Source organism: Salvelinus namaycush, chromosome 19, assembly GCF_016432855.1.
Source record: "Salvelinus namaycush isolate Seneca chromosome 19, SaNama_1.0, whole genome shotgun sequence".
In the NCBI taxonomy this organism is placed as follows: domain Eukaryota; kingdom Metazoa; phylum Chordata; class Actinopteri; order Salmoniformes; family Salmonidae; genus Salvelinus; species Salvelinus namaycush.
Window position 1 is genome coordinate 32,819,075 of NC_052325.1, and position 13,100 is coordinate 32,832,174.

A 13,100-nucleotide genomic window follows, 5' to 3' on the forward strand; every position below is an offset into this window, starting at 1 on the left:
AGGCTGCCAAGGACGGAGCTCCGCCAATTGCTGGGGAGCAGGTGGAGCAACTTGAGCAGCAATAACAACCGCCAGACCAGAAACCATGACCCGCCTGGAATTCAGCAGGGCAGTTCTACAGAGAGGTATGGGCTTTGAGAACTGCCTGGTGAAACCCCCAGGACCAGGAATCATTTGAAGCCAGTTTCAAGATCCCCCGGTTACTAGAACAGTTTAGATTAAAATACAGAAATTGTAAAGATAAAAGGTCCCATTTCACAGTAATTACACTCTCAGACAGAATCATAAGTATATAGTTACAGTCCAATTCCACAACAAAAGCATCCAAGAGTATGACATAGAAGTTCGGTTTACACCATTTTACCACTCAAGGCAGTGGCTAGGAGGGTCCTGGACGAAGACAATGTCTGGACTGGGGCACGAAAATGGCTGGTTCAGTTGAACCAGACCCAACAGGAGTGGGTGGAGTCTAACATCTCCCAGTACCATCATGCTCCGTCCACTACATGGTATGCCCAAACGATGCAGGAACTGCGGCCAACTTGTCCTTCTGGGCGCAGCCTGCACAGCCATCGCCTGCAGAATCTGTAACATGATCCTGCAACCTGAGTGGGGAAGGGGGCCACTTCTTTAAAACCTGCCCCAATTCCTATGCCGGCAGGGCAAAGTTTAAAGCAAGGTATTAAATCAATTCATATTTATATCATTTACATTTAATAAATATAAGTTTAATTGTTCAATCAATGCACATGCAAAAACATAGATATTGAAACAAACAATTCCTAAAATCAACCTGCAATAGAGCATGCTGGGAAATATAATGATGGCAGTGGTTTCAGCTCAAGTCTGGTTATTAACGGTCCTGTTTATCATGAAATTGGATGATATTTGAAGGAAACCAGATCAAAGTATGATGTTAATTATTTTTATACATCTCCCGTTTGGTAGGTCTCTTGTGACGTGGTTTTCAGCAGCACCGACGGATGTGCTGACTTGACAACTGCGTTTAAGTTTTGAACGATCCGTCCCCTCTTTCTTTCCATGCTGGCTGAAGACCTAGCTAGCCAGTAACTAGTTAACGCCAGACACAGATGAAAGGGGAAACACAGTATTAGTATCTTCGCCACAGATGAATAAGGTAAGCTTTTAATTATATTTGCTAACACCCTACAGTCAAATTTTGGCACCAGTAGAGTAGCTATGTAAACCATATCCCTCTGCAAGCACACCTTCTCCTATGTTGGTTACAAGGCAGTACTTATTTAAATTAGGTAAATATCATGTTACCATTAGTGTATTAAAATGTGAGTTAGGGTGATGCCACCCTATCCCCTTAATAAAACTGCCTCCTGAATCCAAGTGTTTGACATGGGGAGGGGACCAGTAACTTTATGATCAAACTTTGTAGAAGCAACATTCATTTTTCATATTTTCATCATTCTTTTATCTGGTTTCATCCAAATGTCATCCAATTTAATGAAAAACATGATTTTTCACTGTTCATGACCTTTAAGGTAAGGGTTACGGTTGAGGTTAGGGTTAAGAATCCTGTATAGCGTCTACGATATGGAAATGTTAGCCTATTCTGATAATACAACACTGCCCCCTTGTGTCTGAATAACAGACTTATTAGATGAGTAAATTCCAATAGCATACATATTGCAATATAAAAGGGGGCTTTGAACAGAATGAAAATATCCAGAAGTGCAATGTGGATGACTACGCAACATTTTATTTAGGCTCCAATTCGTTGATTATATATGTTCTTTCCAACTATGTTAAAAAAAATGTAATGTGCATTTTTTCCATGGTAAGACATTACTCACATGAAGGAATGATCTTAACCTGGGATTAAATAATTACACTGATAATGTAATTGATAGAGATTGAGCTTTATAGTAGTGATATTTCATGGGCAGTGCAGTGCTATTGGGTTCCTTAATGTTAATCATTTGTCAATAAAAACAAACTTGTCTGGTGTCCTCAGGAAAAACATTACAATGATATACCATTTTTTAGGATGTGACAGGGAAGAAAATGTCTACAATTTTGATATTACAAAACCACAAAAATAACAAAATTACATAATAGGCCAAAACAAGCCTTTTATACAATTGCTGTAAAACTACAACATAATACCACCGTCAAATAAGAACCATATAGATAAAGTGTAATTAAAAAGTAGTGTAAGAATGATTTAATACAAGGCCTTGATTTAGACAGTTTGAAATAAGATGTTGGTGTTCTTCTTTATCCTGATGGTCTTTTGTGAGTGGGATCTGGAAATGTCACAACACAAATGACAAGTTGCAATCTTTCAAACACTTCTCTATGGCACTAGTCAAGAAACAAACATTGCATTCTTAAGGTAAATGCTATTTAGCAAAAACACGTGATTTTTAAACGAAAGGTCAAAGAGTGAAACAAGTGTGGCACTAACACACCTGTTTCAAATAATCAACTAATCATGGTTTTCAGTCTGGATCATTGAATCAGGTGTGCTAATTGATCATTTGAATCAGGTGTGCTAATGCTGGGTGGGAACAAAAGCCTGCACACCCAGTAGCTCTATAGGACCGGTATTGGAGAAAACGGTAACTTGGATCTTACTCGGCTTCACACACATCTTCATGCAGTGTCTCTTGAGGACAAAGTTGTTCTTGTTGCCCCCACAGCTCCTGTTACGCAACCAATGACATCTCTTTGTCTTGGGGTTGTACACATATCTCCTTCCCGTTCTCCTCTCCTCTCCGTCACACATCGTGCCCTTGTCATTGGTACTGAGACAGAACTCTGGAGGACTGAAGTCTGAAAGAATTACACAAAGGCAATAGTAAACTGAAATGACGTACAACAATGACTCCATAATACCAAAGACACATTTTATAACACTAAAGAAAGTGTGTAGGCTACATGGCCAATGCAACTCTGATAAAACATACTTTAATAAAAAAATATATATATATATTTTAGCTTTATGGAAATGAGGTTAATGGTAATCTACTGTAAAAGTGACTACCCACTGGGCACACACTGTCTGAAACAAGGTTATTTCCACACAATTTCAATGAAATTACACTGAACTAACATGGAATAGACATCTGTACCCAGTGGGTACTTGATTCTACTACTTTTTCTTTTACATTTGAAATTTACCTCAACAAAGGAAACATTGTTTTTACTACCTCAAGAGTCAAACTGTGGAAAAGCCACAAGATGTCAGCCTTGGGTTACGGGAGTACTGTAAGTATCCTATATCACTTCACTGGAATGACAAATACGAATACAGAAACACTCCTTTCCTGAATTCACTGACCTGGGTGGAATTTTGTAACATGAATCATAACTACTTGTCTGTGACTGAGGGATGGCAGACTCCCTGTGCCCCCTTTTTACTGTGTTGTGACCTCTGTATCAGACAGTGGTGGTCTATGAGTACTTACTCACTCCTCATGCACCATACATTCCCATTTTAATAGCAGTGAATCAGTGTTACATGGAAGAAGGAGGTATGGTGGGCGATATGGTGCCTTTATAAGTTGTAGTTTGTTTACCTAACTGCTTCTGAAATGGTGCATATAAAATTACTGTCCTTCTCACCTAGCTATTGCAGTTGCAGCATGGTATGTGTGCAATAGTACACATGAGAAATGACTGCATTCCTGGGTTACAGTACTAACCTGTGGCCTGGTGTTGATGATTCTGCTGCATGTGTGAGGCGCTTAAAGCAAACTCCCCTGAAAAAGAGGAATACTCAGCATTCACATGCTGCTTTCAATATGAGACTGGAGCATGGTGGAGCATGCATTTCTTCTTCCTTTTACCAGTATTAGAAGTTGTGATACTGTAGTTAACTTAGGAGTTAATATCAACTCACCATGACAGAAGAGTGAGAAGAGAAGAGTATATATACTGTAGCAATACAGTTCCACAAGGGTACAAGGTGTTGTCATTTCTACTATCTCTATAAAACTTATCCCTCAGCTTTTTCCTCCCTCAGAATTCTCTTAAACAGAGCTGACAGGATAGCAGCCCTTCCACTTAGTGTCTGTGGTTCATAGTCTTCAGAGACCCCACAACCCCACTTTCCTGGCCTTGCCAATCAGAAGGGCTGACAGAAGGGCAGACTGGCATGCTGGGAAAATGAAAAGCTTCTTGGACAAACAGTTTAATATACTGACGCTATGTACAGTAGTATCATAAAGAAGTACTGTAGGGCTACATGCAAAATTAATGCACAAATGAAACAATGACTTTCTGTCTGGTTATTGAAACATTAGATCAATATATGGTTATGTTTATAGACATCCATTTTGTTAAATCAGATTAGGCCTGCCTGAAATATCTTTGGTGCTACTGCACAATTAATTGTATTCTTTAATCAATTACTAGAGCTAACATTTGTTTAAGAAATAAAAATACATAAACATTGTCTTACCAGTTACTTTGACAGGTTGTACATTAGGTTTACTAGTGGGTTTTGGGACGGTGACCTCCAATTTAGGAGTCACATCCAATTTAGGGGCCACATTGGTGTTTTCTGCCATGAAACCAAAACATGGTTAGAGTTTACTTACATAATAAGTTACAGCATGTAATAGAAATGTAATATAATACAAACAGTTTACTACTCTATTGTTAAAACCTGTTTACCGAGGAACTATTGTAATATGACATACTGTACAACATACAGAAGTTATTATACTTATGGATTCAGATTTATTAAAGAGAAAAAATATGAGCCCAAGCCTTCATTTGAGCCCAATGAAGATGGATTAGGGATTCTGATACAGAATGAAAATGTAATTATCTTTGAGTTGTCGTCAATATAGTTTTTTTTACATTGTTTGTCCATTTATATTAACATAGACTGCCAGCTAGCGTTGGTCACAGTAGAACAATTTATCCGTTATTTTCTTTGACAAATGCAGTAAATAAATGAATTTAAATTCATTCAAATCGGACAAAAAAATTTAACTATGCTCAAAAGGCCAAAAAAAACGATCTAAATGCAAAATGAAGATGAAGCATGACTTGATGGTTTGAAAAAAATCCATCAACAAGATAATTTGCAAGGTAGAGCAATATCGACTGGTCAACTACATTGAAATGACTTATCTCCTGTGGGTATTTGGTCTTTTGAAGAGGTATGACTGCCTAAAAGCCCAGGCATCACAGAAATGACATAAATGCACTTTGGAGAAGTAATATACTCCCCTAGCACATTTCTATTAAAAGAAGCCTTGATAGTGCTGCTACGGCCATAAGTCCAAAACCTTTTTCCTTACATTTGAAAATATTGATTAGCCTCACTGATCAAATCTTTCTTGCAAACCATATGATTGGTTGGTCCCTTTTAGACTACTTGGGTGTAATGCAGTGTTTTGAAGGGCAGTTTTCGATGCCGATGCACTACCTGGGTTCTGGCACCTGGCCTGGCACTCTTTCATACTCTTAAAGTTATTGGCGTTGCCGAAGCAGCCTCCGTAGTAGAAGTGCTTGCACGCCTGGCTCTGGCTGTCAAAGAAGTAGCGCGTCACCAGACCTCGGCATGGCCCCGGAGCCTCATCCAGGTGACAGGGACTCTTGTCAGCTGGAGAGAGATGGACAAAGAGAGATGGAGAGGGCAGAGAGAGAGAGAACATGATTGAGAAACTGAAAAGGGGAGAAATGGGTACTAGCTACTGGGTCATTTGAAAAGATGATAGCTGGGAAATGTGAAAAAGTGCAGTATGGGGAATGGGCTAATGAGACATCCTGTTCACTGAAATAAAATACACATCTACACTAAGGACCCTTGGCACCCAGTCAATTGATTTCAAGGGAAATTGTGAATAATAGAAAAAAAGTGGTGGCATTAAGACTGGAGTGCTAGAGAGACTGACTGAAAAGATGGAGAAAGGTAGAGAGAGAAGACATACTTAGGCATGGAGGAAGATAGTGTGGGCTGCTGACACAGTCATGAATAGATAGATGTAAAATAGATGTGGAGAGAAAGGTGAATTGACTGCAGACAGAAAAAGAAAGAGAGAGAGAGAGAGAGAGAGGGGAAAGTGGAGGTAAGAAAAATACACCACATTACATTGAGGAGAAATGGAGGTGCAGAGATGCTGAGTTGAACATCTTACTGGAGCCATAGTCAAATGCTCTAGTGTCGATGAAGCATGTGATAAGAACTAAGCAGATACAGTGCATTCGGAAAGTATTCAGACTCCTTGACTATTTCCACCTTTTGTTACATTACAGCCTTATTCTAAAATGGATTAAATAGTTTTCCCCCCTCATCAATCTACACACAATGCCCTATAATGAGAAAGCAAAAACTGGCTAAGAAAAAAATTCAAATTGATAAAAATAAAAAACTTCAATATCACATTGACATAAGCATTCCGACCCTTTACTCAGTACTTTGTTGAATCACCTTTGGCAGCGATTACTCCTCTAGTCTTTTTGGGTATGACGCTACAAGCTTGGCACACCTGTATATGGGGAGTTTCTCCCAATCTTCTCTGCAGATCCTCTCCAGCTCTGTCAGGCTGGATGGGGAGCATCGCTGAACAGCTATTTCAGGTCTCTCCAGAGATGTTTGATCGGGTTCATGTCCAGGCTCTGGCTGGGCCACTCAAGGACATTCAGAGACTTGTCCCGAAACTACTCCTGCGTTGTCTTGGCTGTGTGCTTAGGGTCTACAGTGGCAAGAAAAAGTATGTGAACCCTTTGGAATTACCTGGATTTCTGCATAAATTGGTCATCAAATTTGATCTGATCACAAGTAACAACAATAGACAAACATAGCGTGCTTAAACTAATAACACACAAATTATAGTATTTTCTTGTCTATATTGAATACATCATTTAAACATTCACAGTGTCGGTTGGAAAAAGTATATGGCAACCCCTAGGCTAATGACTTCTCCAAAAGCTAATTGGAGTCAGGAGTCGGCTAACCTGGAGTCCAATCAATGAGACGAGATTGGAGATGTTGGTAAGAGCTGTCTTGCCCTTTAAAAAAACTCACAACATTTTTGTTTGCTATTCACAAGAAGCATTGGCTGATGTGAACCATGCCTCGAACAAAAGAGATCTCAGAAGACCTAAGATTACGAATTGTTGGCTTGCATGAAGCTGGACAGGGTTACAAAAGTATCTCTAAAAGCCTTGATGTTCAGTCCATCAGTCTGACAAATTGTCTATAAATAGAGAAAGTTCAGCACAGTTACTACTCTCCCTAGGAGTAGCTGTCCTGCAAAGACACAGGCACAGCACACCAATATCAAAACCTAATCCCAACTGTAAAGTATAGTGGAGGGAGCATCATGGTTTGGGGCTGCTTTGCTGCCTCAGGGCCTGGACAGCTTGCTATCATTGACAGAAAAATGAATTCCCAAGTTTATCAAGACATTTTGCAGGAGAATGTAAGGCTATCTGTCCGCCAATTGAAGCTCAACAGAAGTTGGGTGATGCAACAGGACAACGACCCAAAACACAGAAGTAAATCAACAACAGAATGGCTTCAACAGAAGAAAATATGCCTTCTGGAGTGGCCCAGTCAGAGTCCTGATCTCAACCCAATTGCGATGCTGTGGCTTGACCCCAAGAGAGCAGTTCACACCAGACATCCCAAGAATACTGCTGAAGGAGGGTCAACCAGTTATTAAATCAAAGGTTTCACATACTTTTTCCACCCTGCACTGTGAATGTTTACACGGTGTGTTCAATAAAGACATGAAAACATAATTGTTTGTGTGTTATTAGTTTAAGCAGACTGTGTTTGTCTATTGTTGTGACCTAGATGAAGATTAGATCAAATTCTATGACCAATTTATGCAGAAATCTAGATATTTCCAAAGGGTTTACATACTTTTTCTTGCCACTGTGTCCTGTTGGAAGGTGAACCTCCGCCCCAGTCTGAGGTCCTGAGCGCTCTAGAGCAGGTTTTCATAAAGGATCTCTCTGTACTTTGCGCCGTTCATCTTTCCCTCGATCCTGACTAGTCTCCCATTCCCTGCCACTGAAAAACATCCCCACATAATGATGCTGCCACCACCATGCTTCACCGTAGGGACAGTGCCAGGTTTCTTCCAGACGTAGATTGATGAAGAAAAAAATATAATTTTATCCATTTTAAAATAAGGCTGTAACGTAACAAAATGTGGAAAAAGGGAAGGGGTCTGAATACTTTCCGTATTCACTGTATATCATTGATGCGATTTCGATGTTTGAGTTGCTTTGTGTATCACCAACTTTGTTTGAGATTATATTACTGCAACACTGCTCACTGCATCCAAGTTGCTTGACATAGGCGTTTCAAAGAGCTGTCAGTCAAGGCGAGCTCAAAAATATGAGCTCCCCACCCACAGCCTGTCTTTTCAAACTTCCTGGTAGTCGTACGCCATTCAAACTGGAACAAGCATTTCAGTAAGGGATGCAAAAAAATCTAACTGATTGGATTAGTTTAGAAAAGGTATGTTATTTATCTTTATGTAGCATAAGATAAATCAATCAATCAATATACATGCAAAAACAATTTGAAAAAAAATCTATCTGCAGTAGAGCATGCTAGAAATATGACAATGATGGGTGTGGTTTTGATTCAACTATGGTTATTAACACCAACGGTGAGGTTATGTTACACCAATGAGTGGTTTTGGTTCGATGTGCTGTGTATGAGGTTCAGGCCCTTGTATTAGAGTAAAGCTTGGCCTTCAAAGTAAGGCCTTATGAAACACTTTTGGTATTGTGTTGCATTATATATATTTAATTTTAATTTAATTTTTTATTTTTATGATAACATTCACGTAGGATCTCTGTCACTAACAAATAGACACGGGGGGGGTAACTCTACAATTCACTCGAAAGGTAAAGCACTCTGGGAAGTATTCAAATAGGTTTTACACTAAACCAGTGGTTCCCAACTCCAGTTCTCGATTACTCCTAAGCGTACACATTTTTATTGTAGCCCTGGACAAGTACACCTGATTCAACTTGTCAACTAATCATCAGGCCCTCAATGAGTTGAATCAGGTATGTTTGTCCAGGGCTATAACAAAAATGTGTGCTTTTGGGGGTACTCGAGGACCGGAGTTGGAAACCACTGCACTAAGTAGTGTGTTAATTTAACACTGGTTACAGTATGTATGTCAGTGTTTCCCAAACTCGGTCCTCAGGACCCCAAGAGGTGCATGTTTTGGTTATTGTCCTAGCACTACACAGCTGATTCAAATAATCAACTAATCATCAGCCTTTCATAATTGTAAATCAGCTGTGTAGTGTTAGGGGGGGAAAATAGTGATGTTACGTTTGATACCGGAGCGATGAGGCATTCGTCGAAATTACGAAATTTGAAGCAGTATCCCGATGCTTATATGACATCCAAAGATTAATTTTGTCAAACAACCACCTGATTGGTTTCGGTAGAAGACAAAAAGGCTGTCCTGCGTGTGTGACGTCATCTATAATAATTTGGCTGTTCTAAATTATTTTCACCAGCAGGTTCTACTAGTGTAAACAATGTTGCTCAAAGCCTCGCGTAAGGAACCTATGACACAATTGGCTGGAAATGCTCAATGGCTTCAGGAAGCTTAGTTTCCCCATCACTAACAAAAACCAAAACGTTCACCCCTTGGGGTCCCGAGGACCGAGTTTGGGAAACGCTGGTGTATATGGTCCCACTCTTTCAGTGTTTTTAACACTGAATAATTTGCTGTACACGTAGCCAATCAGCCAACAGCGTTATTGTCCCAGTCTTGCCAATAGATTTGGCTGATAGTTTAATAGAAAAACATCCACATTTCTTTGAAATGGCACTGGGTGCATTATGGGAATGTGTTTGTGAGTAAATGTTTGGTCTGACAGTCTTATCAAAGTGAAAACAATGATAGCGTTCCTCCCAAAACCATAAAGCACTAAAACTATATTGCTAATTTTAACATAGGATAGGACACTGGGAACTACTTACTATCATTCAATAAAACCTGCATTCTAAAGCAACTATGTCAATGATGTCATTGTGTTTATTGTCTCAAAGATAATGTCTAATCTATTTTGATAGATTGGTAACATGGCTGATGATTTTCTTGAAGAGGACTCAAACCAATAACATAGTAACCAGGGAATAAGTTGACCAGGGAACAAGATAAAGCAAGTACAAACTACAAAAGGTACATATCCGAACAAAATGTGTATGCTTGCTTCAGGTGTCTAAAAGAAAATAACAAGTGTCGCTCTGAATATGCAGAATGTTTCCTGGTGGAAAAAGGAAGCATTTTTCACATATCAACAGTCACATTTTCACATTTGACCAGCAGAGAAATCAGATAAAGGGTCCAACAACTCACCAGACACCAGGCACATTTCCTCACACGCTTCCAAGGTCTCAAAATTGTTGGCGTTGCCTCTGCAGCCACCGAACTCGAAGGACTCGCAGCGGCCCGTGTCAATTTCGAAATAGAAGCGCTCCTTTAACGCCTCGCAGGGCCCTTCATCCTTCTTTAGGGCACACAACTCGTGGAAAATGAAGAGCTCGGGCTGGGCTCCATCTGCTATGAAAGGAAGAAAGCCAAAGTTGGCATACAGCCATGCACAGATTCACAGAATTCATGGAAATGCTCTGGTGTAATTTAGGTCATCGCTGTGCTTAAACCTGAGGCTTTGGACTAGGTTAGAACTTCTCTGGTACATTCCAAACGACTCCAATTTTAGTAGTACAAGACCCCTCGCTGCGTTTGGATAAATTATTTGACATTACAGCCTCGCTGGTAACTCTCAACAATCCTGAATAGAATTCAACATGTACAGAATTCTCAAGGATTCAACAAAACCCAAAAAAGTATAGCTGTGACTTTCACAGTGATTTTTAAATGCATTCCACTAAACGCACATACCACGTGTTCTACAAAACATGGGAACAGATGACTTGGAATAGTATCAAAACACTGTAGCATCTTCACAGCAAGCCATCAAGATGTTAAATCACCATCTCAGTCTGGGGCTAGATTCAGCCCGCTGTGAAAGTACCGTTCCTTCAGATCAGGTATGAGGGTTTTGAATGACAGCCTGCTTTCCAGTGGTTGGATTACTTAACCTTCAACATCCTGATCTTCATCTGCCAAAAGGGACTGGGTTTTCCTTTTCCACACATTGTAGATCAGGCTAGTTGGCCCCTCTGTTTGCTTAAGGCTACCTTCTATCATATACACCTGGTCACACATATAATGATTCAAACAACTGCAACGTGACATTCAAGATCGATACCCCTCTATCTTATGTCAAACATCAACAGTCATCCAAGCGTGTGTCACTTTGTTTGTGAGGGTTGTTTTGATAGCAAACAGCCTGACAACTATTAATTGCTGCGGGATTCCCTGCCCAGCAACACCTGCAGACTCCACAACCCCACCACGTTGCTCAGGCCCCAGCCAGCCCACAGCAGGTCAGCTGTCTTAACAAATACCCTCTCGCCAGCCTGCTGCTAATGAGAACACAGGCGTGGCATTCCAATCTGCCACCTCTTCCACGGACACAATTCCTTCTTGTAACGAGGCCGGGAACACTAATCAAATACGCAAACCTCTGGGTTTATGGCGGTTTGCTTTTGCAGGGGAGATTAAATGTTTTCAGAGTATGACTCCAGATATTTTTCATTTACATTCCTTTGTCTGGGCAGATAACCAGAGAGAGAAGCGGCCCATCCAGGGGATAATTACACAGCAGGCAGGCAATCCACATTCTGTCTTCGTCTCTGTACCACTAGGCCCTCTTTGGCTGTTATAAACATGTATCTGTCCTTAGACTCCCTAAACAAACTGCACAGGGCAATAACGACAAGTTCATGCCTTGTCTTTCCCTCAAAGCCTATACAGCACCACCCTGGGTGCAACAGGAGTCACTTCGCTTGTCAGTCCTAAGATCTATGAAAAGTAAAAGAGGGGAAAAAGTGACTGCTCATGTTCCACCGTGCTTGTTTTAAGTGGATACTGGGAAAACAGCTTGTTTTTTCAAAGATGTGTAATAAGCGAGGACAAGTCTTCCCAAAGAGGAAAGAGAAAACAGCATGTTCCTATTGATTTTATCTGCCTGGTGAGGCCAAGAGAAATACTGTACAACAGACCGTATGTATTTCCTTCACTTATTGTCCAATGTCCAGCCTTGCTAATGTGGGCCATCCAAAAAACAACACTCCTAGAGACAACCGTATCGCCTCAAATGTTGGGGAACTAAAAACTTGAAAAAAGAAAATCATTGTTATTGCACCAGAGACTATTTTCCATAAAATTATGATCTTAGAAACTTGAAAAGAGTTAGCCTTGGTGCACAGTAACTGTAAACAAGTTGTGTTCTACCTAATCAAACTATTCGTTATTTGAAATAAAACAATTGGACATATCGTGAAAATCAAGTGAAACTTCACCAAATGACCTCATTTGACAGTACAGTGCATACATAAGTTATTTTTCAGACCCCTTCTCATTTCTCCCCTTCCCTCCCTCTCAAAGTATGTCTGCATCTCAAGAGTGGACCAATGTACCCTTGCACTGAATGCCAATGAGTTGGGGCTATTTATGTTCATCTTCCCACAATACATCAACAAAAGCCTGGTTGACGCCAACCAATAGATCAGCGTTTTCAGCTCACCCCAATACATGTACTGTAGATCCTGGCACAAAACGTACCAATTACTCAACACTGGTGGTGAGCCTAACTTCTTGGTAACGAAGAAAACGGGCAGATTGCTCCGAGTAGAGGCTCAGTCGTAGCTTGTTTAGAGAAATGTCAGGGGGAAGGAAGCGTTAATTTCATTGAGATAGGAGACTTGACATTTGTCAGGCCTGAAAAACAAACATCATTCAAGATCAACAATGTGAGGGCATACTATATTATAATCCCATAACATGATAAATTGAATACAAATTGGATTGGTTTAAAAGGTGTGTCCAAGTGATTGTTCCAAGTAGTCCCAAGTCCAAATTAGTCACCATTATCAAAACAAAATGAATCGTGTGGATGAAGACGTAAGTCTAACTGTAATGTCAAGAAGTAAGGGTAGGTCAACTGATAGTAACATGAGTCAGCGATTATGTCGCCCTTATGACGGAGGGTTC

At 40.3% G+C, this 13,100-nt stretch overlaps 1 protein-coding gene across 1 annotated transcript; it reads right to left on the bottom strand.

Annotated features, from left to right (window-relative positions):
• Positions 1-2,511: 2,511 nt before the first annotated feature.
• LOC120063990 (tissue factor pathway inhibitor-like) lies at positions 2,512-11,192 on the bottom strand. Its single transcript, XM_039014301.1, has 6 exons — positions 11,183-11,192; positions 10,338-10,541; positions 5,417-5,593; positions 4,439-4,540; positions 3,681-3,737; positions 2,512-2,808 (listed from the first exon to the last, which is right to left on the bottom strand). The coding sequence occupies exons 1-6, from the start codon at positions 11,190-11,192 to the stop codon at positions 2,528-2,530; spliced, it is 831 nt and encodes a 276-aa protein (XP_038870229.1). The 3' UTR covers positions 2,512-2,527.
• Between the last annotated feature and the right edge of the window lie 1,908 nt (positions 11,193-13,100).

Excerpts from the sequence above, each read along its gene's own strand:
- LOC120063990 (XM_039014301.1), bottom strand. Across the intron at positions 3,738-4,438 it reads ACAACCTGTCAAAGTAACTG|GGGAGTTTGCTTTAAGCGCC; the intron begins GTAAGACAATGT and ends CCTCTTTTTCAG. Across the intron at positions 2,809-3,680 it reads TCATCAACACCAGGCCACAG|ACTTCAGTCCTCCAGAGTTC; the intron begins GTTAGTACTGTA and ends TAATTCTTTCAG.